The sequence below is a fragment of the Salmo salar genome, chromosome 06 (assembly GCF_965601325.2).
Source record: "Salmo salar chromosome 06, fSalSal1, whole genome shotgun sequence".
In the NCBI taxonomy this organism is placed as follows: Eukaryota; Metazoa; Chordata; class Actinopteri; order Salmoniformes; family Salmonidae; genus Salmo; species Salmo salar.
Genome location: NC_138296.1, coordinates 85,057,842 through 85,081,387, shown reverse-complemented (window position 1 = coordinate 85,081,387; position 23,546 = coordinate 85,057,842). Strand labels below are relative to the sequence as shown.

The window sequence follows — 23,546 nt, the reverse complement described above, 5'->3', positions numbered from 1 at the left end:
CGGATCCAAGTGATCCATTGCAATGGCTTTAGTGTTTTATGAGAAACTAACGCGTCGTGTTCTCTTTGACAATGTTTGGCATGAATACTGGTAAACAATCTAACAGAGGGAGCTTTGGTAATTCCTTAACTTTATTGCCATCACAGCATGTGCAGTACTGAGCTGGCCATCATAAAGCACTGAGCTGTCCATCGTAAAGCACTGAGCTGTCCATCATGTCATGTGATGTCTTCTTCTTGAGTGACACTAATGCCACAACACAGGACTCTAAAATGTATCTGACTGAAGTGAAAATGTTGACAACACAGAAATACCTATCTCTGCTTTGACAGCACTTCCTGTGGACGTAAAGGAAGTTAATGTCAGATTCCGATGAGCTGGCTGCTTATTCAAACAACTGAGCACTGCTAAAACTGTACACACACACAGTCTTGTACAGCTAACCTTGTGGGGACACACAATTCAGTCCCATTAAAAATCATGTTTTCCTTAACCCTAACCGGTACTCTTACCCTAACCTTAACCCTAACCCAAAAACCTAACCTTAACCCTAAACCTAACCCTAGCTCCTAGCCCTTACCCTAAACCTAACCCTAGCTCTTAACCCTTACCCTAAAACTAACCCTAGCTCCTAACCCTAAACCTAATTCTAACCCTAACACTAATTCTAACCTTAACCCTAAACCCTGTAGAAATAGCATTTGACCCGTTGGTCAAATTTTTGTTTGTTTATTATTCTTGTGGGGACTTCTGGTCCCCACAAGAATAGTTAAACATGTCCACACAAACACACACACACACTCTCTGCTAACACCCACTTGACTGTATTTGAAGTGTGGCCCCGCTGCCAGCCAGCCAGCCTAGGTGGTAGTGACGTGTTGGGTGGGCCGAGGTGACAGCATGACATTGCATTATCATTATTGTCTTTGCTGCTCCGCCTCGTTTGGGCTCTAACTCCGTCAACCCCTATGACCTCATAAATCCTTAATGTCCTGGGCACCGTGCCCAGGGCCGCGGTGATGACTCCAGTGGGCACCCTGCCCACACAGGGAGCTCCACGTCCTGGCAGCACCAGCAGAACCTCGCTCTCCTTTCTTCCCACTCCTTCCCTCTCCTTCCCTCTTACCTGGCCATCATCACCCCATGTTAGGTGTTCATTGATGTATATACTGATGAGCTGTCTGAGATGGACCTGCTTACTTCAAAAGAGTGTGTAAATTCACTCTAGATGTGGAAACAAATGCAGAAAGACAACCACTCTCTTTCAAGTCTTTGTGTTATTAGGAATTACACTCTAAACGTATACTGAAGCAGCTCTCTGTAGGAAATATAGTTACAAAATAAACAGAAGACCTTATGAATATGAAGTAAGAGCTGTTGTTCTCCTTTAGTGTTTATATTAGAGGAATAGCCCCTATTAGACAGTGAGGTGGAGTGCAGAAGTGAAACACACACACACACACACACACTCACACTCACTCACTCACTCACTCACTCACTCACTCACTCACTCACTCACTCACTCACTCACTCACTCACTCACTCACTCACTCACTCACACACACACACACACACACACACACACACACACACACACACACACACACACACACACACACACACACACACACACACACACACACACACACACACACACACACACACACACACACACCGTATTTATGCGTGTGACCAGCCTCAGGCACTTCAACATCAGATCTGTCTTCTATTCCCATGGTTGCTTTGATGTCTTAATTTGCTCCAAACCAGAGACAGACCCTCTCAGTGTTGGACATAGTGGCAGGTAGAATACTAGACACATGGAACACTCTTAGAGAGGAGGATCCATGTAGAATACTAGACACATGGAACACTCTTAGAGAGGAGGATCCATGTAGAATACTAGACACATGGAACACTCTTAGAGAGGAGGATCCATGTAGAATACTAGACACATGGAACACTCTTAGAGAGGAGGATCCATGTAGAATACTATACATATGGAACACTCTGAGAGACGAGAATCCATGTAGAATACTAGACACATGGAACACTCTTAGAGAGGAGGATCCATGTAGAATACTAGACACGTGGAACACTCTTAGAGAGGAGGATCCATGTACTATCTTTGATGTTTCTACTTACTCTTGGGGAAAAAGTGTTCCAAATGGGTTCTTCGGCTGTCCCTATTGGAGAACCCTTTTTGGTTCCAGGCAGAACCTTTTTTGGTTCCAGGTAGAACCCTCTGTAGAAAGGGTTCTACATGGACCGAAAAACAATTCTACCTGGAACCAAAAAGGTTTCTTCAAAGGGTTCACCTATTGAGACAGCCAAGAACCCTTTTAGGTTCTAGAGGGCACTTTTTTTTTCTAAGAGTGTAGGCAGCTTGGCTGGTTTTCTCATCTTGGAAGCTCTGAAGATGAGTGATGATTGTGTATGATCATAACACATATTGTCATGATTAAAAACTATTTTCAGAAATGACATAGTGATTTTTTACGGTTGTTGATGGTCAAAGGTTTATTTCGGAAGAATGACCTGATCAGATGATGATGCCTTTATTAAATATTTATTAGTCGCATTAATGTGATATTAACATACATCCTCACTATGCCTCTAGATAAACAGTTGGAAGCATAACATGAATCACCAAAATTAATGTTTATTGATTTTCCTTTTGTATTTGTCATGCATATCTGAATGAAAAGTGCACTGTTTAGAGTGTAAACAGGGGATATCTTTTTAGATATGTATGAAAAACATTAACACATTCCTATAAAGGCTGTAGATTGGAGATTCATATTTGCTGGATAGACAATCAGAAAATACAAGGACATCATGCAGTCAGTGTGTGATCAGACTGAGGTTCAGTGTAGCTATATTTAGCCGTAGCTAAGTACTTCCTGTTACCAGTCGGAGCCTGTCCTGTGTTCTCAGATAGCCTTTCATGAAGGTTACAAAGGGAAATGTTAGAAACCACTAATCCAATACACCAAGTGCTAAGCTGCATCTGTCTGACTGACAGACAGGCAGACAGACAGGAAGCAGGAATGGCCATTAGCCAGCCGATCCAACCGATCAGAGCTTGTTTCGTGTTGGAGAGTTGGTGGAGCATCTAAAGTCGCTGCTGAATTTGATATTGATCTGTCAGGGCCTTGGTGCTTCCATTTCTGCTCCTCAGAGTTGCCGAGTCATCTTGGCAGCCATACCTGTCCACCAACACTCCAGCCCCTCCCCATTCTTTCACCCCGCATCATGATTCGTTAGCTGGGGAGACTCCGACTCTCTGGGGAAACGGGTTTCAGTGTTCAGCACTTCTCTCCGTGACCTTGTGGGAGTGCAGAAGGCGACTTTTCGGCTTCCGACAGAGCTGAACCCGCTCATTCGCTACGGCAGATGTCCCCAACTGGCAGCCCGCGGGCGATTAGGCCTGGCTTGCATTCGGCATTCCAAAGGTGTTCGATGGGGTTGAGGTCAGGGTTCTGTGCAGGCTAGTTAAGTTCTGTCACATCGATCTTGACAAACATTTCTGTATGGATCTCTCTTTGTGCACGGGGGCATTGTCATGCTGAAACAGGAAAGGGCCTTCCCTAAGATGTTGCCACGAAGTTGGAAGCACAGAAGTGTCTAGAATATCATTGTATGCTGTAGCGTTAAGATTTCCCTTCACTGGATCTAAGGGGCCTAGCCCGAACCATGAAAAACAGCCCCAGACCATTATTCCTCCTTCACCAAACTTTACTGTTGGCACAATGCATTGGGGCAGGTAGAATTCTCCTGGCATCCACCAAACCCAGATTCATCAGACTGTGAAATGTGATTCCTCACTCCAGAGTCTAATGGTGGTGAACTTTACACCACTCCAACCGATGCTTGTCATCGTCCTTGTTGATCTTAGGCTTGTGTGCGGTTGCTCGGCCATGGACACCCATTTCTTGAAGCTCCCGACGAATAGTTATTGTGCTGACGTTGCTTCCAGAGGCAATTTGGATCTCTGTAGTGAGTGTTGCAACTGAGGACAGACGATTTTTATGCGCTATGTGCTTCAGCGCTCGGCGGTCTCGTTCTGTGAGCTTGTGTGACTTACCACTTCGTGGCTGAGCCGTTGTTGCTCCTAGATGTTTCCCCTTCACGATAACAGCACTTGCAGTTGACTGGGGCAGCTCTAGCAAGGTAGAAATTTGACGAACTGACTTGTTGGAACGGTTGCATCCTATGACCGTGCCACGTTGAAAGTTACTGAGCTTTTCAGAACGGGCCATTTTACTGTCAATGTTTGGCTATGGAGATTGCATGACTGTGTGCTCGATTTTATACACCTGTTTGCTACGGGTGTGGCTGAAATAGCCGAATCCACTAATTTGAAGGGGTGTCCACAAACTTTTTGCCATGTAGTGTACATTGATACTTTAAATCATTGCTTTGGAAAATGGTAGCATCAGGGGCCAACATCTATTGCCCTTTGTAATTGATTCCAACTTACTGTAGATGTGTGGTCTATTTGACTAATTGCTCATCAATACTTTTTGAATATGCAAAGGTTGTTTATTTTTGTATGTTGCAAATGAAACCAGAGATAATAATATAGTAGCATACCATTTACATAGAAACCACAGTGATTCAAATCAAAGATGACAACGGCCTTTACTGGAATTAAAGCTTTCACGATGAAGGGAAAACTTTATAGATATGGTCATGTTTATATTTATGTACATATATGGCACTTGATGACATGAAAATCAATTTCCCCACAAATAAAAGGAATGGGCGCTTGGGTGTAAATAAAAAGTAAAGAAAAAAGTCAGCATTTGCAGCACATTCCCCAATGGAGTGATCACATAGGTTAAGGTCAATGGTGCAAACTCAGGCAACCAAAACAACTTATAGTGCTGTCATTGATCTATCTGACAAATATGTGAAATGAGTGATCTAGCCCACTAGAAGAATGAATATGCATTTGTGTACATTTGACCCTAAAACTGCCAAACAATGTGTGTGTTTCGTGCCTATAATGGTATGTGGAGTTTAAAACCGGTAGAATGTCATTAAAAGACTTCACAGCACAAATCGGATATATTTTGCCTTATTATTCATATTTAGTGCAAGTATTTGCTCCATGTTCAACCGCTGAAGTGAACGACAGAGTGAATATGTGAAAACAAATTAAATGCTTTTAAGAAGCACTTTACAAAATATAGGATAAACCATAGTAAAAAGTTGCATCAGTGCCTTCTCGTATGTGTGTATATATATGACAAGCAAACGTTTTGGTCCGTTTGTTTTTTTACCTATCCATAAAATACAAATAAAATCCATATACCCGACCTACTTCGCAAACGAAGTCGGTGAGATAAAATATCTACCACATTATTATTAAATATATGTCAATTCTTTGTAGGCTACAATTGTTCCATTCAGTTGTATTGAAATAGACAGCTACACATAGGCAGAGTCACTTGATTGAGTGCGGCCGAAATTTGGCATGCTCATTCTAGGCAAGTCTTTGTTACGGATCTCGTAGATGGACTTCCTCCTGGCCTGCACGCCTTTGACAGCTACTTTGATCTTCTTCCATCCAAGATGATTGAGTTCAGCCAGGTTCAGGAGCACACAGACGCCACTGACCGCAAACATGAAGACCAGAAACACTGTCTTTTCCGTGGGCCTTGAAACGTAGCATTCTACATCTTTGATGCAGGGGTATCGATCACACTCATATACCGCGGGGACATTGAATCCATAGAGGAAATATTGACCCACCAGGAACCCTATCTCTAGAGCGTTTCGGAAAACCACTTGGATGATGTAGAATCTTGAGATTCCCTCCTGCCTCCTCATTTTAGACTTTCCACTAGTTCTCATGGCCGAATTTGGGATGTCCTTCACCTCCAAGCAGTCGGGCTCGGCTTCTTTGGTGGAGTTCTCCGTGTTCTGAAGTACTCCATTTACAATGGTGTTTTTGATCTTTTTGCTGTCGTCTCTTTTGATGGAATCGTGGCGCTTGTCCAAGGAGAGGAACACGGTGGAGTACCCCCGCTCCAAACGCTCCTTCTGCTTGGCGGACTGGTGTACGGAGTATGTGATGAAACAGAGACTGGGGGTGCACACCAGAATAATCTGAAACACCCAATATCTGATATGGGAAATGGGGAACGCCTTGTCGTAGCAGGCCTGGTTACAGCCGGGCTGCAGGGTGTTGCAAACAAACATGGACTGCTCGTCATCATAGACCGTCTCTCCAACGATCGCAACGATTAGAATCCGGAAGATCACCACCACAGTTAGGAGGATCCTACAAAACAAACAAGCACGAAAACAAACATGTCTCAGTTCAGATGTGCAGAGATGATAGGATTGATTGTTAAACAAACAAGATATAGAGACAATTAGCGATTGCAAAGTAAAGCTGGCTCTAGTGTAGGCTACTAAGCAGACGCTAAATGGGAGCTATCCAGTGCTGAAAGCCACCAGCCAGTTTTGTTATCGAAGGAAAGCGCCACAGTTTTTCATCTCAAGTGACAGCTCTGTTATCAAATGATTCCCTATTGGTTCACGTTTTTTGCATATTGTCATGAATCTTTGTTGGGTTTTTAGCGTTTTTTTTTTTGTACAGTTCTTTATACCCAATCACTTTCAGCACTTGATCAAACACACACTCCTGCTAACACTTTTACAAAGTATCCTCACTTTCCTTCTTACCTTCCGATCATAGTCGAGTGCTGTTGGACAGCCGCCTCCAAGAGACGCTCTAATATTGTCCACTCCCCCATGGTCATTCATTCGGAGACGATAGCACACCGTGCACTATGCAAAATTCCCGTGGAATCTATTGTTTCCCGTGTTTTACTCCGGATGCTCCAATATCTGGAGAATGCATTGGTAACCCACCGCTTCTGCGTTCGCTCATGCCTTCTACCTTCTGCGCCTCTGCTAAAAGCTCACTCCACAACCCAAGCACTTTTGCTCGCGCGAGCCTGAGTGCTGATTAGTAGAAAGCCCTCCTATTTTCGATCGTGCGCGCCGGACGGTATGTCGCGCGGTGCTTGAATGGAGGGCAGTTGAGTTTAATGTTGGTAGAGAGCTAATCCTGCTTTAAGTATACTCCCCTTGCGTCACGCGCGGACAGGTTGGTGGAGATAGGCAGAAAGAGACACCATGTTTTTGACTTTCATTGTTCTCCAAGTATAAGGCGGGAATGTAGCATATTAATATGTAATAAAAATGATTGGTCATAAGCTCAAATCACGAGGGATGTCTGTCGCCTGTAAGACCACATGACAGTGACAGAACGAGTAGTGGCCTAGAGAGAGACTATTGTCCTGGTCTGTATTCTCTGTAGGCCTATTCTGTATTCTGACTATGATTGTTGTCATGATGGAGGCTACAACGTCTAATCTGCTTGTCTGGAGAAACTATATTGAAACATGCCTGCATCAGTGCAGATCTACCATGACCTCCTACACTAGTGTCTGTATAAAAACAGATGTTACAGTCTGTCAAGCAAAGTAACAATATATTACCTTATAGTAGCCTAAGCATTTGTTTGTATTCAAAGCCGCAATAATTCCTTAGCCTATACAGTCCCAGCCAAGGTGATCTATCTGGGTTGAGTAATGGCTTTAAAGGGTTGCTTCAGAGGGTCTAAAGAAACAACTTAGTGGGCAGCCTCTAGTAGTTATTTTAACATAACACATTGTACTGTACTGTGTGCGTGACTGGACTTAACATGTAGAGTACTAATCTCACTAGCAGGAATTAGTTCAACCTGTATTGTGAATGGATAGCCTATGAGTAAACAGATACAGTATGTCATTTTCCTGAATTATAATACAACAAATACCAATATGCAGATGACTGACGAGATGACAAAGTGCGGTATTACACAAGATCCCAGTCTTTTTATAAAGCAAATAAATATCTACATATTGCACTTGGGTGTAAACAAACTGTACATCATTGACAAAACATAAAACAGAGGCCTGCCTGGATTTGTAACTTGCATATGGGTCATAAACAACATATCCATAGGCGGAGGTAATGTAAACAGATTTTTCATCCGTGGTCATCTGACTGTCTCTGGGGGGAGCGATGGGCAAGTGGGGAGCTTAGAAGCACTTCCTGTGGACGATGGAGGGGCCTGCCTCGTCGTACTCCTGCTTACTGATCCACATCTGCTGGAAGGTGGAGAGAGAGGCCAGGATGGAGCCGCCGATCCAGACCGAGTACTTACGCTCGGGGGGAGCGATGATCTAGAGAAGGGGGAAGAGGAAAACTGATAAGCAAAAGTCCTCTCAATATGTACTGCTTTATAATGCACCATACAGTTCATCATTTGTTCAAATTAGCATATAATGCATTATAAGGAGAATATAGGTGTTACTGTGATTAGTCATTAGTAGGCTGATTGGTCATTGGCAGGCTGATTAGTCATTGGCAGGCTGTGATTGGGATTGGTCATTGGCAGGCTGTGATTGGGATTGGTCATTGGCAGGCTGTGATTGTGATTGGTCATTGGCAGGCTGTGATTGTGATTGGTCATTGGCAGGCTGTGATTGGTCATTAGTAGGCTGTGATTGGTCATTAGTAGACTGATTGGTCATTAGTAGGCTGTGATTGGTCATTAGTAGACTGATTGGTCATTAGTAGACTGTGATTGGTCATTAGTAGACTGATTGGTCATTGGTCATTAGTAGACTGTGATTGGTCATTAGAAGATTGGGATTGGTCATTAGAAGGCTGTGATTGGTCATTAGAAGGCTGTGATTGGTCATTAGTAGGCTGTGATTGGTCATTAGAAGGCTGTGATTGGTCATTAGAAGGCTGTGATTGGTCATTAGTAGGCTCACACAGAGATTGTGGTCAGGTTGGTCTTAGATGTTGAGTTTGTGGACTTCAGTGAGAATAATATTGACCTTGATCTTCATAGTGCTGGGGGCCAGGGCGGTGATCTCCTTCTGCATACGGTCAGCAATACCAGGGTACATGGTGGTACCTCCTGACAGGACGTTGTTGGCGTACAGGTCCTTACGGATGTCAATGTCACACTTCATGATGCTGTTGTAGGTGGTCTCATGGATACCAGCGGACTCCATGCCTGGTGAGATAGAAGAGAACAAGTTGTAAGCGAATGCTCTGGATGAGAAGTCACCCGTGTAGGCCTAACTGGTGCTGAAATGGACAACTCCCTCATTGCTTCAATATAAACATACAGTATGTTTGGCAGTAGTTAGTATAATGGCTTATGTTGCTGTTATGAAGGCTATATAAGATCACACAGGGACTCTTTTCTTGTCTCTTAAAGAGGTAAAAAAAAATGGGTTTGATTGGACAGTGAGCTGCACAATGCTTCTAAGATACCTACCGATGAAGGAAGGCTGGAAGAGGGTCTCTGGGCAGCGGAAACGCTCGTTGCCGATGGTGATGACCTGACCGTCGGGCAGCTCGTAGCTCTTCTCCAGAGAGGAGGAGGAGGCAGCGGTGGCCATCTCATTCTCAAAGTCCAGGGCCACGTAGCACAGCTTCTCCTTGATGTCACGCACGATCTCACGCTCAGCTGTTAGAATAGAAGATTCAAAGTTTGGTTGAGAAGGTGGATAATGAATTATGACCGTACCATTCAATATCAAACATAGCAAATACGTTTATTCTCAGGAATGATGGTCTCACCAGTGGTAACGAAGGAGTAGCCACGCTCTGTCAGGATCTTCATCAGGTAGTCAGTGAGGTCGCGACCCGCCAGATCCAGACGCATGATGGCGTGGGGCAGAGCATAACCCTCATAGATGGGCACGTTGTGGGTCACACCATCACCAGAGTCCAGAACAATACCTAGAACATGAGGCAGAATACTATGTAAACCATGGAAATAGAATAGAACAGCTTTATGTTTATCTTAATGGTGTAAACTACGATTCATGTAATGAAAGGTTGCATGAGACTCAATAATGCACTGGATCTGAATTGTATGTTAATGTATGCAGCCTTTCTCCTCTGCTCGTTTCTCACCAGTGGTACGACCGGAGGCGTACAGGGACAGCACGGCCTGGATGGCCACGTACATGGCGGGGACGTTGAAGGTCTCGAACATGATCTGGGTCATCTTCTCCCTGTTGGCCTTGGGGTTGAGGGGGGCCTCAGTGAGCAGGGTGGGGTGCTCCTCAGGGGCCACACGCAGCTCGTTGTAGAAGGTGTGGTGCCAGATCTTCTCCATGTCGTCCCAGTTGGTGATGATGCCGTGCTCGATGGGGTACTTCAGGGTCAGGATACCTCTCTTGCTCTGGGCCTCGTCTCCCACGTAGGAGTCCTTCTGTCCCATGCCCACCATCACACCCTGCAGGGGAAGAAAGGAAACAAACTTAGTCAAAACACAATTCCTCAAACTCAAACACAGGGCCAGATAGTTGTAAGCTACAATAGCACAGGACATTCATTCATTCATTTATACATTCATTATTTTTCTTCCTTTGTGTCTTTCTTTCTCTCACAATTCAATGGTCTAGTGCCCTCAAACAGAACTCTGGACCTTGAAGCATGTTCCACTGTCTTTTTTCATTGTTCCCCTCTAATCAGGGAATGATTTAGACCTGGGACACCAGGTGGGTGCAATTCATTATCAGGTAGAACAGAAATCCGGACCTCTTAGGGTAAGAGTTGAATACCCCTGGTTAGGTAAAATAAAGTTGTGAGCAGATAATCAAGGGTAATGCATAATGTATAGACAATTAAGTCTGGAAAAACGCCCAGTTTGATGGATGTTTGATGTATCCTCATAAATGTTTCATTGATTTTCATGCTGTGAAGTTTACCTGGTGACGGGGGCGACCAACGATGGAGGGGAACACAGCGCGAGGTGCGTCATCTCCGGCAAATCCAGCCTTCACCAGACCCGACCCGTTATCGCACACAAGGGCGGTAGTCTCGTCGTCGTCACACATGATGTCAGCTGGGTTTCTGTTGTGATAAAACGCACATTAGGCTAAGAAGTATAGGCTACAGGTCATATACAACAGCGTTTCCCAACTCCGGTCCTCGAATAGCCCCAACAGTAGCCTACATATTTTTGTTGTGGCCCCGGGAAACACTGGCAGGCTAACGTTGTACAGTATAGGCTACAACACACAGGCCACACAAGTCTAACAAACTTGTTTTGAGTAATGATTTATCTCTTTGAAAACCCTATAGCGAGCACCGCAATGTCAAATAATGTATTATTAATCTAATAATAATAATGAACTGCAGATTAATATTCCATATGATTCATCATCAATTTCGCTGTTTCGTCTGAACCTGGTGGAAAACAGACTAGTAAATAGAACTCTCTGTTTCAGTTGTCAGATACTCACCAGATAAGTACCGAGTATCCTGTTCCTCTGAATGAGCAGCGGTGGTGTGGTGAGGGCAGAACCCAATTTATAGGTCTACTCTACAAGCACCACTACGCCCGGCGACCTCTTTCTCCTTATTTGGATGCCAGGCCCTATTATGAGTGGAGTGGAAGGGCGCTGAGGCTCGCGCGTTGACTCCTGAACGCCCATGTATGGAAGGGGACCCGCGCGGACAGACAGCTGCGAAGTATGAGGGTGTGAAGATGTCTGGAGGTATCCCCTCTATTTTATACACGGCACAGTGAGTAGACATGAAGAATAATGTTATTTGCTGGCTAAGGTTTCAGCAGCAGACGTCATTCCCTCTTATAGACTTGAGCATGCCACGGATTTTAACAGGCCTTACAGGGTCTATATTTTCAGGGGTTATGTGATGTGAGAGTTAACGTTTTAGCTCTTAGCAATGCCTTCTATTAAGAACAATGACTTTAGTGTTCAGTAAATGTAAGACTCCATCCCTTCTGATGTGTGTGTGTGTGTGTGTGTGTGTGTGTTTGTCACTACTGTATTATTGATTGTATGTTTGTTTATTCCATGTGTAACTCTGTGTTGTTGTTTGTGTCGAATTGCTTTGCTTTATCTTGGCCAGGTCGCAGTTGCAAATGAGAACTTGTTCTCAACTAGCCTACCTGGTTAAATAAAGGTTAAATAAATCAAATAAAAAAACATACGCTAACATTCCAAAGTTTGGGATCACTTAGAAATGTCCTTGTTTTCCATGAAAACATACATGACATGAGTTGCAAAATGAATAGGAAATATAGTCAAGACATTGACCGGGTTATAAATAATTATTTTCAATTGAAATAATAATTGTTTCCTTCAAACTTTGCTTTCATCAAAGAATCCTCAATTTGCAGCAATTACAGCCTTGCATACCTTTGGCATTCTAGTTGTCAATTTGTTGAGCTAATCTGAAGAGATTTCACCCCATGCTTCCTGAAGCACCTCCCACAAATTGGATTGGCTTGATGGGCACTTCTTACATACCATACAGTCAAGCTGCTCCCACAACAGCTCAATAGGGTTGAGATCCAGTGACTCTGCTGGCCACTCCATTGTAGACAGAATACCAGCTGACTGCTTCTTCCGTAAATAGTTCTTGCATAGTTTGGAGCTGTGCTTTGGGTCATCGTCCTGTTGTAGGAGGAAATTGGCTCCAATTAAGCGCCGTCCACAGGGTATGGCATGGCATTGCAAAATTAAGTGATAGCCTTCCTTCTTCAAGATCCCTTTAACCCTGTACAAATCTCCCACTTTACCACCACCAAAGCACCCCCAGATCATCACATTGCCTCCACCATGCTTGACAGATGGCGTCAAGCACTCCTCCAGCATCTTTTCATTTTTTCTGCGTCTCACGAATGTTCTTCTTTGTGATCCGAACTCCTCAAGATTTGTCTGTCCATAACACTTTTTTCCAATCTTCCTCTGTCCAGTGTCTGTGTTCTTTTGCCCGTCTTAATCTTTTCTTTTTATTGGCCAGTCTGAGATGAGGCTTTTTCTTTGCAACTCTGCGTAGAAGGCCAGCATCCCGGAGTCGCCACTTCATTGTTGACGTTGAGACTGGTGTTTTGCAGGTACTATTTAATAAAGCTGCCAGTTGAGTACTTGTGAGGCGTCTGTTTCTCAAACTAGACACTCTAATGTACTTGTCCTCTCACTCCTCTTTCTATTCTGGTTAGAGCCAGTTTGCGCTGTTCTGTGAAGGGAGTAGTACACAGCGTTGTATTAGATTTTCAGTTTCTTGGCAATTTCTTGCATGGAATAGCCATTTCTCAGAACAATAATAGACTGACGAGTTTCAGAAGAAGGTTCTTTGTTTCTGGCCATTTTGAGCCTGTAATGGAAACCACAAATGCTGATGCTCCAGATACTTAACTAGTCAAGTTTTATTTCTTCGTTAAATCAGGATAACAGTTTTCAGCTGTGCTAACATAATTGCAAAATTGTTTTCTAATGATCAATTAGTCTTTTTAAAATGATAAACTTGAATTTGCTAACAGAACGTGCCATTGTAACACAGGAGTCACGGTTGCTGATAATGTAGAGGAGTGATGGTTGCCTATGTAGATATTCCATAAAAAATCTGCCGTTTCCAGCTACAATAGTCATTTACAACATTAACAATGTCTACACTGTATTTCTGATCAATTTGATGTTTTTTTAATGGACCAAAAATGTGCTTTTCTTTCAAAAACAAAGACATTTCTATGTGACCCCAAACTTTTGAACGGTAGTGTAAGTATTCAGACCCTTTACTCAGTACCTTGTTGAAGCACCTTTTGCAGCAATTACAGCCTCAAGTCTTCTTGGGTATGACACTATAAGCTTGGCACACCTGTATTTGGGGAGTTTCTCACATTCTTCTCTGCAGATCCTCTTAAGCTCTGTCATGTTGGATGGGAAGCGTCGCTGCACAGCTATTCTCAGGTCTCTCCAGAAATCTTCGATCGGGTTCAAGGTTGGGCTCTGGCTGGACCACTCAAGGACATTCAGAGACTTGTCCCGAAGCCACTCCTGTGTTGTCTTGGCTGTGTGCTTAGGGTCATTGTCCTGTTGGAAGGTGAACCTCCGCCCCAGGAGCAGGTTTTCATCAAAGATCTCTCTGTAATTTGCTCCGTTCATCTTTCCCTCTATCCTGACTAGTCTCCTTGTCCCTGCCACTGAAAAACATCCCCACAGCATGCTGCTGCCACCACCATACTTCACCGTAGGGATGGTGCCAGGTTTCCTCCAGATGTGACGCTTGGCATTCAGGCCAAAGAGTTCAATCTTGCTTTCATCAGACCAGAGAATCTTGTTTCTCATGATCTGAGAATCTTTAACTGCCTTTTGCAAACTCCAAGTGGGCTGTCATGTACCTTTTACTGAGGCGTGGCCTCCGTCTGGCCACTCCACTTAAAAGGCCTGATTGGTAGAGTGCTGCAGAGAGGGTTGTCCTTCTGGAAGATTCTCCCATCTCCACAGAGGAACTCTGGAGCCATGTCAGAGTGACCATGGGGTTCTTGGTCACCTCCCTGACCAAGGCCCTTCTCCCCCGATTGCTCAGTTTGGCCAGGCGGCCAGCTCTACGAAGGGTCTTGGTGATTCCAAACTTATTCCATTTAAGAACAATGGAGGCCACTGTGTTCTTGGGGACCTTCAGTGCTATAGACATTTTTTGGTACCCTTCCCCAGATCTGTGCCTCAACACAATCCTGTCTCAGAGCTCTAAGGACAATTCCTTCGACCTCATGGCTTGGTTTTTGCTCTGACATGCACTGTCAATGGTGTGACCTAATATAGACAGGTGTGTACCTTTTCATAATCATGTCCAATCAATTTAATTTACCACAGGTGAACTCCAATCAAGTTGTAGGAACATCTCAAGGATGATCAATGGAAACAGGATGCACCTGAGCTCAATTTCGAGTCTCGTAGCAAAAAAAGCCTGTTTTCAGTTTGTCATTGTCATAGAATAGTTCTGAAGGAAGGGGTGAAGTCAGGCGCAGGAGACTCAGGTACGTGAAACACGTAGTAATTTAATGAAGGGAAAAATCAGTCCAAAAATATCAAGCCGAAAAGGCAGGGCAAATACCAAATAAGGAAGACTAACACAGTCTTCTAAAATAATTTGGGACGCAGCCCAGCAACCCTAACGCCTAAACGCTAAGACATAAAATGGACAGAAAAATACATTTCCCCAACTTACAACAGCAGACACGAAACAATCCCGCACAACCCCAAACAAGAAACTGACTAACTAAATACCCTCCCACTAATTACAAACAAGAAACAGGTGCGCACAAAACAAACATAACTAACAAACACATGAAACATGGATCGATGGCAGCTAGTAGGCCGGCGACGACGACCGCCGCCCGATCGGGGAGTGGCGCCACCTTCTGTGAACGTTGTGACAGTCATTATGGGGTATTGTGTGTAGATTGATGAGGGGGTAAATGATTTAATACATTTTAGAACAAGGCTATAATGTAACAAAATGTGGAAAAAGTCTGAATACTTTCCAAATGCACTGTAATGTCCTGTAATGTCACATATGTGCATACATGTCATTGTAAAGTAAAATTTACTTGAATTTCCATTATATGAAATTATTTTGATCTGTATTGGTTGTCCTTCATTTGTTTTGAGTTCAAAATGCTTTTTTCTGTAGAAAAAATGTAGAAATGATTTGACAAATTGGGGACAGTGGGGTAAGTTTATCCATTTTTGATATTCAGCATCACTCCATCAAGGGAAATATAGTATACTTCTAGCAAAGATATCTACATATAAAATTGAAGGACCCTGTCCTTCAAAGATAATTCATAAATATCCAAATAACTTCACCGATCTTCATTGTAAAGGGTTTATACACTGTTTCCCATGCTTGTTCAATGAACCATAAACAATTAATGAACATGCACCTGTGGAACGGTTGTTAAGACACTAACAGCTTACAGACGGTAGGCAATTAAGGTCACAGTTATGAAAACTTAGGACACTAAAGAGGCCTTTCTACTGACTCTGAAAAACACCAAAAGAAAGATGCCCAGGGTCCCTGCTCTTCTGCGTGAATGTGGCTTAGGCGTGCTGCAAGGACGCATGAGGACTGCAGATGTGGCCAGGGCAATAAATTGCAATGTCCGTACTGTGAGATGCCTAAGACAGCGCTATAGGGAGACAGGACAAACAGCTGATCTTCCTTGCAGTCGCAGACCACGTGTAACAACACCTGCACAGGATCGGTACATCTGAACATCACACCTGCGGGACAGGTACAAGATGGCAACAACAACTGCCCGAGTTACACCAGGAATGCACAATCCCTCCATCAGTGATCAGACTGTCCGCAATAGGCTGAGAGAGGCTGGACTGAGGACTTGTAGGCCTGTTGTAAGGCAGGTCCTCACCAGACATCACCGGCAACAACGTTGCCTATGGGCACAAACCCACCATCGCTGGACCAGATAGGACTGGCAAAAAGTGCTCTTCACTGACGAGTCGCGGTTTTGACTCACCAGCGGTGATTGTTGGATTCGTGTTTATCATTGAAGGAATGCGCGTTACACCGAGGCCTGTACTCTGGAGCGGGATCGATTTGTAGGTGGAGGGTCCGTCATGGTTTAGGGTGGTGTGTCCCAGCATCATCGGACTGAGCTTGTTGTCATTGCAGGCAATCTCAACACTATGCGTTACAGGGAAGACATCCTCCTCCCTCATGTTGTACCCTTCCTGCAGGCTCATCCTGACATGACCCTCCAGCATGACAATGCCATCAGCCATACTGCTTGTTCTGTGCGTGATTTCCTACAAGACAGGAATGTCAGTGTTCTGCCATGGCCAGCGAAGAGCCCGGATCTCAATCCCATTGAGCACATCTGGGACCTGTTGAATCGGAGGGTGAGGGCTAGGGCCATTCCCCCCAATAATGTCCGGGAATTTGTAGGTTCCTTGGTGGAATAGTGGAGTAACATCTCACAGCAAGAACTGGCAAATCTGGTGCAGTTCATGAGGAGGAGATGCACTGCAGAACTTAATGCAGCTGGTGGCCACACCAGATACTGACTGTTACTTTTGATTTTGACCCCCCCTTTGTTCACATGACCCCCCCTTTGACCCCCCCTTTGTCACATGTCTTTGGAACTTGTTCAGTTTATGTCTCAGTCGTTGAATCTTGTTATGTTCATACAAATATTTACACATGTTAAGTTTGCTGAAAATAAACGAAGTTGACAGTGAGAGGACGTTTCTTTTTTTGCTGAGTTTATAAATAAAAATGGAATTAGGAAATCCTAAACGTGGACGATTTATGATGCTGTTGTGACATCCAATTTAAATGTACACTGCTCAAAAAAATAAAGGGAACACTTAAACAACACAATGTAACTCCAAGTCAATCACACTTCTGTGAAATCAAACTGTCCACTTAGGAAGCAACACTGATTGACAATACATTTCACATGCTGTTGTGCAAATGGAATAGACAACAGGTGGAAATTATAGGCTATTAGCAAGACACCCCCAATAAAGGAGTGGTTCGGCAGGTGGTGACCACAGACCACTTCTCAGTTCTTATGCTTCCTGGCTGATGTTTTGGTCACTTTTGAATGCTGGCGGTGCTTTCACTCTAGTGGTAGCATGAGACGGAGTCTACAACCCACACAAGTGGCTCAGGTAGTGCAGCTCATCCAGGATGGCACATCAATGCGAGCTGTGGCAAGAAGGTTTGCTGTGTCTGTCAGCGTAGTGTCCAGAGCATGGAGGCGCTACCAGGAGACAGGCCAGTACATCAGGAGATGTGGAGGAGGCCGTAGGAGGGCAACAACCCAGCAGCAGGACCGCTACCTCCGCCTTTGTGCAAGGAGGAGCAGGAGGAGCACTGCCAGAGCCCTGCAAAATGACCTCCAGCAGGCCGCAAATGTGCATGTGTCTGCTCAAACGGTCAGAAACAGACTCCGTGAGGGTGGTATGAGGGCCCGACGTCCACAGGTGGGGGTTGTGCTTACAGCCCAACACCGTGCAGGACATTTGGCATTTGCCAGACAACACCAAGATTGGCAAATTCGCCACTGGCGCCCTGTGCTCTTCACAGATGAAGCAGGTTCACACTGAGCACATGTGACAGACGTGACAGAGTCTGGAGACGCCGTGGAGAACGCTCTGCTGCCTGCAACATCCTCCAGCATGACCGGTTTGGCGGTGGGTCAGTCATGGTGTGGTGTGGCATTTCTTTGGGGGGCCGCACAGCCCTCCATGTGCTCGCCAGAGGTAGTCTGACTGCCATTAGGTACCGAGATGAGATCCTCAGACCCCTTGTGAGACCATATGCTGGTGCGGTTGGCCCTGGGTTCCTCCTAATGCAAGACAATGCTAGACCTCATGTGGCTGGAGTGTGTCAGCAGTTCCTGCAAGAGGAAGGCATCGATGCTATGGACTGGCCCGCCCGTTCCCCAGACCTGAATCCAATTGGTGCTCAATTGGATTCAGGTCTGGGGAACGGGCGGGCCAGTCCATAGCATCAATGCCTTCCTCTTGCAGGAACTGCTGACACACATCTGGGACATCATGTCTCGCTCCATCCACCAACGCCACGTTGCACCACAGACTGTCCAGGAGTTGGCGGATGCTTTAGTCCAGGTCTGGGAGGAGATCCCTCAGGAGACCATCCGCCACCTCATCAGGAGCATGCCCAGGCGTTGTAGGGAGGTCATACAGGCACGTGGAGGCCACACACACTACTGAGCCTCATTTTGACTTGTTTTAAGGACATTACATCAAAGTTGGATCAGCCTGTAGTGTGGTTTTCCACTTTAATTTTGAGTGTGACTCCCAAATCCAGACCTCCATGGGTTGATAAATTGGATTTCCATTAATTATTTTTGTGTGATTTTGTTGTCAGCACATTCAACTATGTAAAGAAAAAAGTATTTAATAAGATTATTTCATTCATTCAGATCTAGGATGTGTTATTTTAGTGTTCCCTTTATTTTTTTGAGCAGTATATTTTGGAGAAATGGCGCCGGAGAAGATGGCTGCCGTTTTACAGGCTGCTAACCAATTGTGCTATTGTGTGTATTGTTTTGCATTATTTGTAACTTATTTTGTCCATAATGTTTCTGCCACCATCTCTTATGACCGAAAATAGGTTCTGGATATCAGAACAGCGATTACTTGCCTTGTTCTGGACAAAGATTTTTTATTTGAGTCGGACGCAAAGGATTTACTTCAGACACGGACAAGGCCCAAATCCATTTAATTTGCATGAAGAAGAGACAGAGATATAGGGGACATGTTGGGGTGCCTTGTAAGAATCCGACGGAGAGTGGGTAATCCCCCTCTACCATCCGTCCTATTAGCCAACGTGCAATCATTGGATAATAAACTGGATGAGCTCCGATCAAGATTATCCTACCAACAGGATAATAAAAACTGTAATATCTTATGTTTCACAGAGTCGTGGCTGAAAGAAGACATGGATAACATACAGCTGGCTGGGTTTTCTGTGCATCGGCAAGATAGAACAGCTGCCTCCGGTAAGACAAGGGGTGGGTGTCTGTGTCTATTTGTAAATAACAGCTGGTGCACGAAATCGAATATTTAGGAAGTCTCAAAATTTTGCTCGCCTGAGGTAGAGTATCTCATGATAAGCTGTTGAGCACACTATTTACCAAGATCATTTTCATCTATATTTTTCGTAGCTGTCTATTTCATACCGATGCTGGCACTAAGATCACACTCAATGAGCTGTATAAGGCCATAAGCAAACAAGAAAATGCTCATCCAGAGGCAGCGCTCCTAGTGGCTGGGGACTTTAATGCAGGGAAACTTACATCCATTTTATCTCATTTCTACCAGCATGTTACATGTGCAACCAGAGGGGAAAAAACTCCAGGCCACCTTTACTCCACACACAGAGGCGCATACAAAGCTCTACCTTACCCTTCATTTGGCAAATCTGACCATAACTCTATCCTCCTGATTCCTGCTTACAAGCAAAAACTAAAGCAGGAAGCACCAGTGACTCACTCAATACGGAAGTGGTCCGATGACGCAGATGCTAAGCTACAGGACTGTTTTGCTTGCACAGACTGGAATATGTTCCAGGATTCTTCAGATGGCATTGAGGAGTACAGCACATCAGTCACTGGCTTCATCAATAAGTGCATAAATGACATCGTCTCCACAGTGACTGTATGTACATATCCCAACCAGAAGCCATGGATTACAAGCAAAATCTGCACCAAGCTAAAGGATAGAGCTGCCACTTTCAAAGAGCGGGACTCTAACCTGGATGCTTATAAGTAATCCCGCTATGCCCTCTGACGAACCATCAAACAGTCAAAGTATCAATACAGGACTAAGATTGAATCCTACTACAGCGGTTCTGACGATTGTCGGATGTGGCAGGGCTTGCAAACTATTACGGACAACAAAGGGTAACACAGCCGCGAGCTGCCCAGTAACACAAGCCTACCAGACGAGCTAAATTACTGCTATGCACGCTTCGAGGCAAGCAACACTAAAGCATGCATGAGAGCACCACTTGTTCTGGACGACCAGCGTGTGATCACGCTCTCCGTAGCCGATGTGACCTTTCAACAGGTCAACATTCACAAGGCCGCTGGGCCAGACGAATTACCAGGATGTGTATTCCGAGCATGCGCTGACCAACTGGCAAGTGTCTTCACTGATATCTTCAACCTGTCCCTGACTGAGTCTGTAATACCAACATGTTTCAAGCAGACCACCATAGTCCCTGTGCCCAAGAACACCAAGGTAACCTGCCTAAATGAATAACGACCCATAGCACTCACGTCTGTAGCCATGAAATGCGTTGAAAGGCTGGTCATGGCTCACATCAACACCATTATCCCAGAAACCCTAGACCCACTCCGATTTGCATAATGCTCCAACAGATCCACAGATGATGCAATCTCTATTGCACTCCACACTGCCCTTTCCCACCTGGACAAAGGAACACATACATGAGAATGTTATTCATTGACTACAGCTCAGTGTTCAACACCAGAGAGCCCTCAAAGCTCTTCATTAAGCTAAGGACCCTGGGACTAAACACCTCCCTCTGCAACTGGATACTGGACTTCCTGACGGTCCGCCCCCAGGTGGTAAGGGTAGGTAACAACACATCTGCACATTGATCCTCAACACGGGGGCCCCTCAGTGGTGCATGCTCAGTCCTCTCCTGTACTCCCTGTTCACCCATGCCTGCATGGACAAGTACGACTCCAACACCATCATTAAGTTTGCCGACGACACAACAGTGGAAGGCCTTATCACCGACAACAATGCGACAGCCTATAGGGAGGAGGTCAGAGACCTGGGAGTGTGGTACCAGGATAACAACCTCTCCCTCAATGTGATCAAGACAAAGGAGATGATCGTGGATTACAGGAAAAGAAGGGCCGAGCACACCCTATTCTCATCGACAGGGCTGTAGTGGAGCAGGTTGAGAGCTTCAAGTTCCTTGTTGTCCACATCACCAACAAAGTATCATGGTCCAAACACACCAAGACAGTCGTGAAGAGGGAGCGACAACGCCTATTCAGGAGATTGAAAAGATTTTACATGGGTCCCCAGATCCTCAAAAAGTTCTACAGGTGCACCATTGAGAGTATCCTGACTGGATGCTTCACCGCCTGGTATGGCAACTGCTTGGCATCCGACCGCAAGGCACCACAGAGGGTAGTGCATACGGCCATGTACATCCCTGGGGCCAAGCTTCCTGCCATCCAGGACCTCTATACCGGGCGGTGTCAGAGGAAGGCCCTAAATATTGCCAAAGACTCCAGCCACCCTAGTCATAGACTGTTCTCTCTGCTACCGTACGGCAAGTGGTACCGTAGTGCAAAGTATATGTCCAAAAGGCTTCTAAACAGCTTCTACTCCAAGCTATAAGTCTCCTGAACAGCTAATCAAATGGCTACCTGGGCTATGTGGATTGACCCCCCCCCCCCCCTCCCATTTCTACGCTGTTGCTACTCCGTTTATTATCTATGCCTAGTCACTTTAACTCTACCTACATGTACATATTATCTCAATTAAGATGACTAACCTGTGCCTCCACACATTGACTCTGTACCGGTACCCCCTGTATATAGCCTTGTTACTGTTATTTTATTGTTGCTCTTTAATTATTTGTTATTTCTCTATTTTCTGCAGACAGAATCTTTCTTCACCCTACTCTCACTGTCCCATATATATTGAATAATTTCAACACTTTTACTGAGTTACAGTTTGTGTAAGCAAATCAGTCCATTTAAATACATTCATTAGGCCCTCATCTATGGATTTCCCATGACTCGGAAGACAGATATGCATCTGTTGTTCAGATACCTTTTTTTTTTAAATGCAGGGGCGTGGATCAGAAAACCAGTCAGTATCTGGTGTGACCTTCATTAGCCTCATGTAGCGCGACACATCTCCTTCACATATAGTTGATAAGGCTGTTGATGGTGGCCTGTGGAACGTTGTCCCACTCCTCTTCAATGGCTGTGCGAAGTTGCTGGATATTGGCAGGAACTAGAACACACTGTCGTACACGTTGATCCAGAGCCTCCCAAATATGCTCAATGGGTGACATGTCTGAGTATGCAGGCCATGGAAGAACTGGGACATTTTCAGCTTCCAGGAATGGTGTACAGATCTTTGCGACATTGGGCTGTGCATTATCATGATGAAACATGAGGTGATGGTGGCGGGTGATTGGCACGACTATGGACCTCAGGATTTCATCAAGGTATCTTTGTGCATTTAAATTGCCATTGATAAAATGCATTTGTGTTCGTTGTCCGTAGCTTATGCCTGCCCATACCATAACCCCACCATCACCATGGGGCACTCTCTTTACAATGTTGACATCAGCAAACCGCTCACCCACACGACGCCATACATGTGGTCTGGTTGGACGTACTGCCAAATTCTCTAAAGCGACGTTGGAGGCGGCTTATGGTAGAGAAATTTACATTCAATTATCTGGTAACTGCTCTGGTGGACATTCCTATAGTCAGCATGCCAATTGTACACTACCTCAAAATTTAAGACATCTGTGGCATTGTGTTGTGTGACAAAACTGCACATTTTAGAGTGGCCTTTTATTTTCCCCAGCACAAGGTGCACCTGTGTAATAATCATGCTGTTTAATCAGCTTCATGATATGCCACACCTGTCAGCTGGATGCATTATCTTGGCAAAGGAGAAATGCTCACTAACACAGATGTAAACAAATTTGTGCGCACAATTTGAGAGAAACAAGCTTTTTGTGCATATGGTACATTTCTGGGATCTTTTATTTCAGCTCATGAAACATGGGACCAACACTTTACATGTTGTGTTTATATTTTTGTTCAGTGTACATTACAAACACACCCACACACCAGATCTGCAAAAGATGCTGCCCGAGAGGCTATTAACATCAAAATGAACAGAGCTGTGACTTCCTATGGTGAGAGCAGCTGTCCAATACCCAGAATGGGATAGATAGTTACTTGGGTTTCTAGTCTGGTACGAGACTCTCCCTTCCTCACACATTACATTATAACTCTCTTACAGTGCTATTTTACTGCAGTAAGAACATGGCAACATTGAGCTATCCATTTGAGCTGTGTATGTTTTTTCCTGAGTCCCTGAACTCTGTATATGTCTTTTCTTTAGTTG

The 23,546-nt window shown here is 44.7% G+C and overlaps 2 protein-coding genes across 2 annotated transcripts; both read right to left on the bottom strand.

The window, feature by feature from the left end:
- Positions 1-4,523: 4,523 nt before the first annotated feature.
- LOC106608171 (gap junction delta-2 protein) lies at positions 4,524-7,751 on the bottom strand. Its single transcript, XM_014205953.3, has 2 exons — positions 6,700-7,751; positions 4,524-6,292 (listed from the first exon to the last, which is right to left on the bottom strand). Exons 1-2 carry the CDS (start codon positions 6,774-6,776, stop codon positions 5,437-5,439), a joined length of 933 nt encoding a protein of 310 aa, XP_014061428.1. The 5' UTR covers positions 6,777-7,751; the 3' UTR covers positions 4,524-5,436.
- Positions 7,752-7,874: 123 nt separating this feature from the next.
- LOC106608170 (actin, alpha cardiac muscle 1) lies at positions 7,875-11,496 on the bottom strand. Its single transcript, XM_014205952.3, has 7 exons — positions 11,343-11,496; positions 10,806-10,950; positions 10,006-10,330; positions 9,667-9,828; positions 9,362-9,553; positions 8,913-9,094; positions 7,875-8,249 (listed from the first exon to the last, which is right to left on the bottom strand). The coding sequence occupies exons 2-7, from the start codon at positions 10,932-10,934 to the stop codon at positions 8,106-8,108; spliced, it is 1,134 nt and encodes a 377-aa protein (XP_014061427.1). The 5' UTR covers positions 10,935-10,950; positions 11,343-11,496; the 3' UTR covers positions 7,875-8,105.
- Positions 11,497-23,546: the final 12,050 nt, after the last annotated feature.

Excerpts from the sequence above, each read along its gene's own strand:
- LOC106608171 (XM_014205953.3), bottom strand. The coding sequence starts at position 6,776 with ATGACCATGGGGGAGTGGACAATATTAGAGCGTCTCTTGGAGGCGGCT. Across the intron at positions 6,293-6,699 it reads CACTCGACTATGATCGGAAG|GATCCTCCTAACTGTGGTGG; the intron begins GTAAGAAGGAAA and ends TTTGTTTTGTAG.
- LOC106608170 (XM_014205952.3), bottom strand. The coding sequence starts at position 10,934 with ATGTGTGACGACGACGAGACTACCGCCCTTGTGTGCGATAACGGGTCG. Across the intron at positions 9,829-10,005 it reads CGCCTCCGGTCGTACCACTG|GTATTGTTCTGGACTCTGGT; the intron begins GTGAGAAACGAG and ends CTCATGTTCTAG. Across the intron at positions 9,554-9,666 it reads CTACTCCTTCGTTACCACTG|CTGAGCGTGAGATCGTGCGT; the intron begins GTGAGACCATCA and ends CTATTCTAACAG.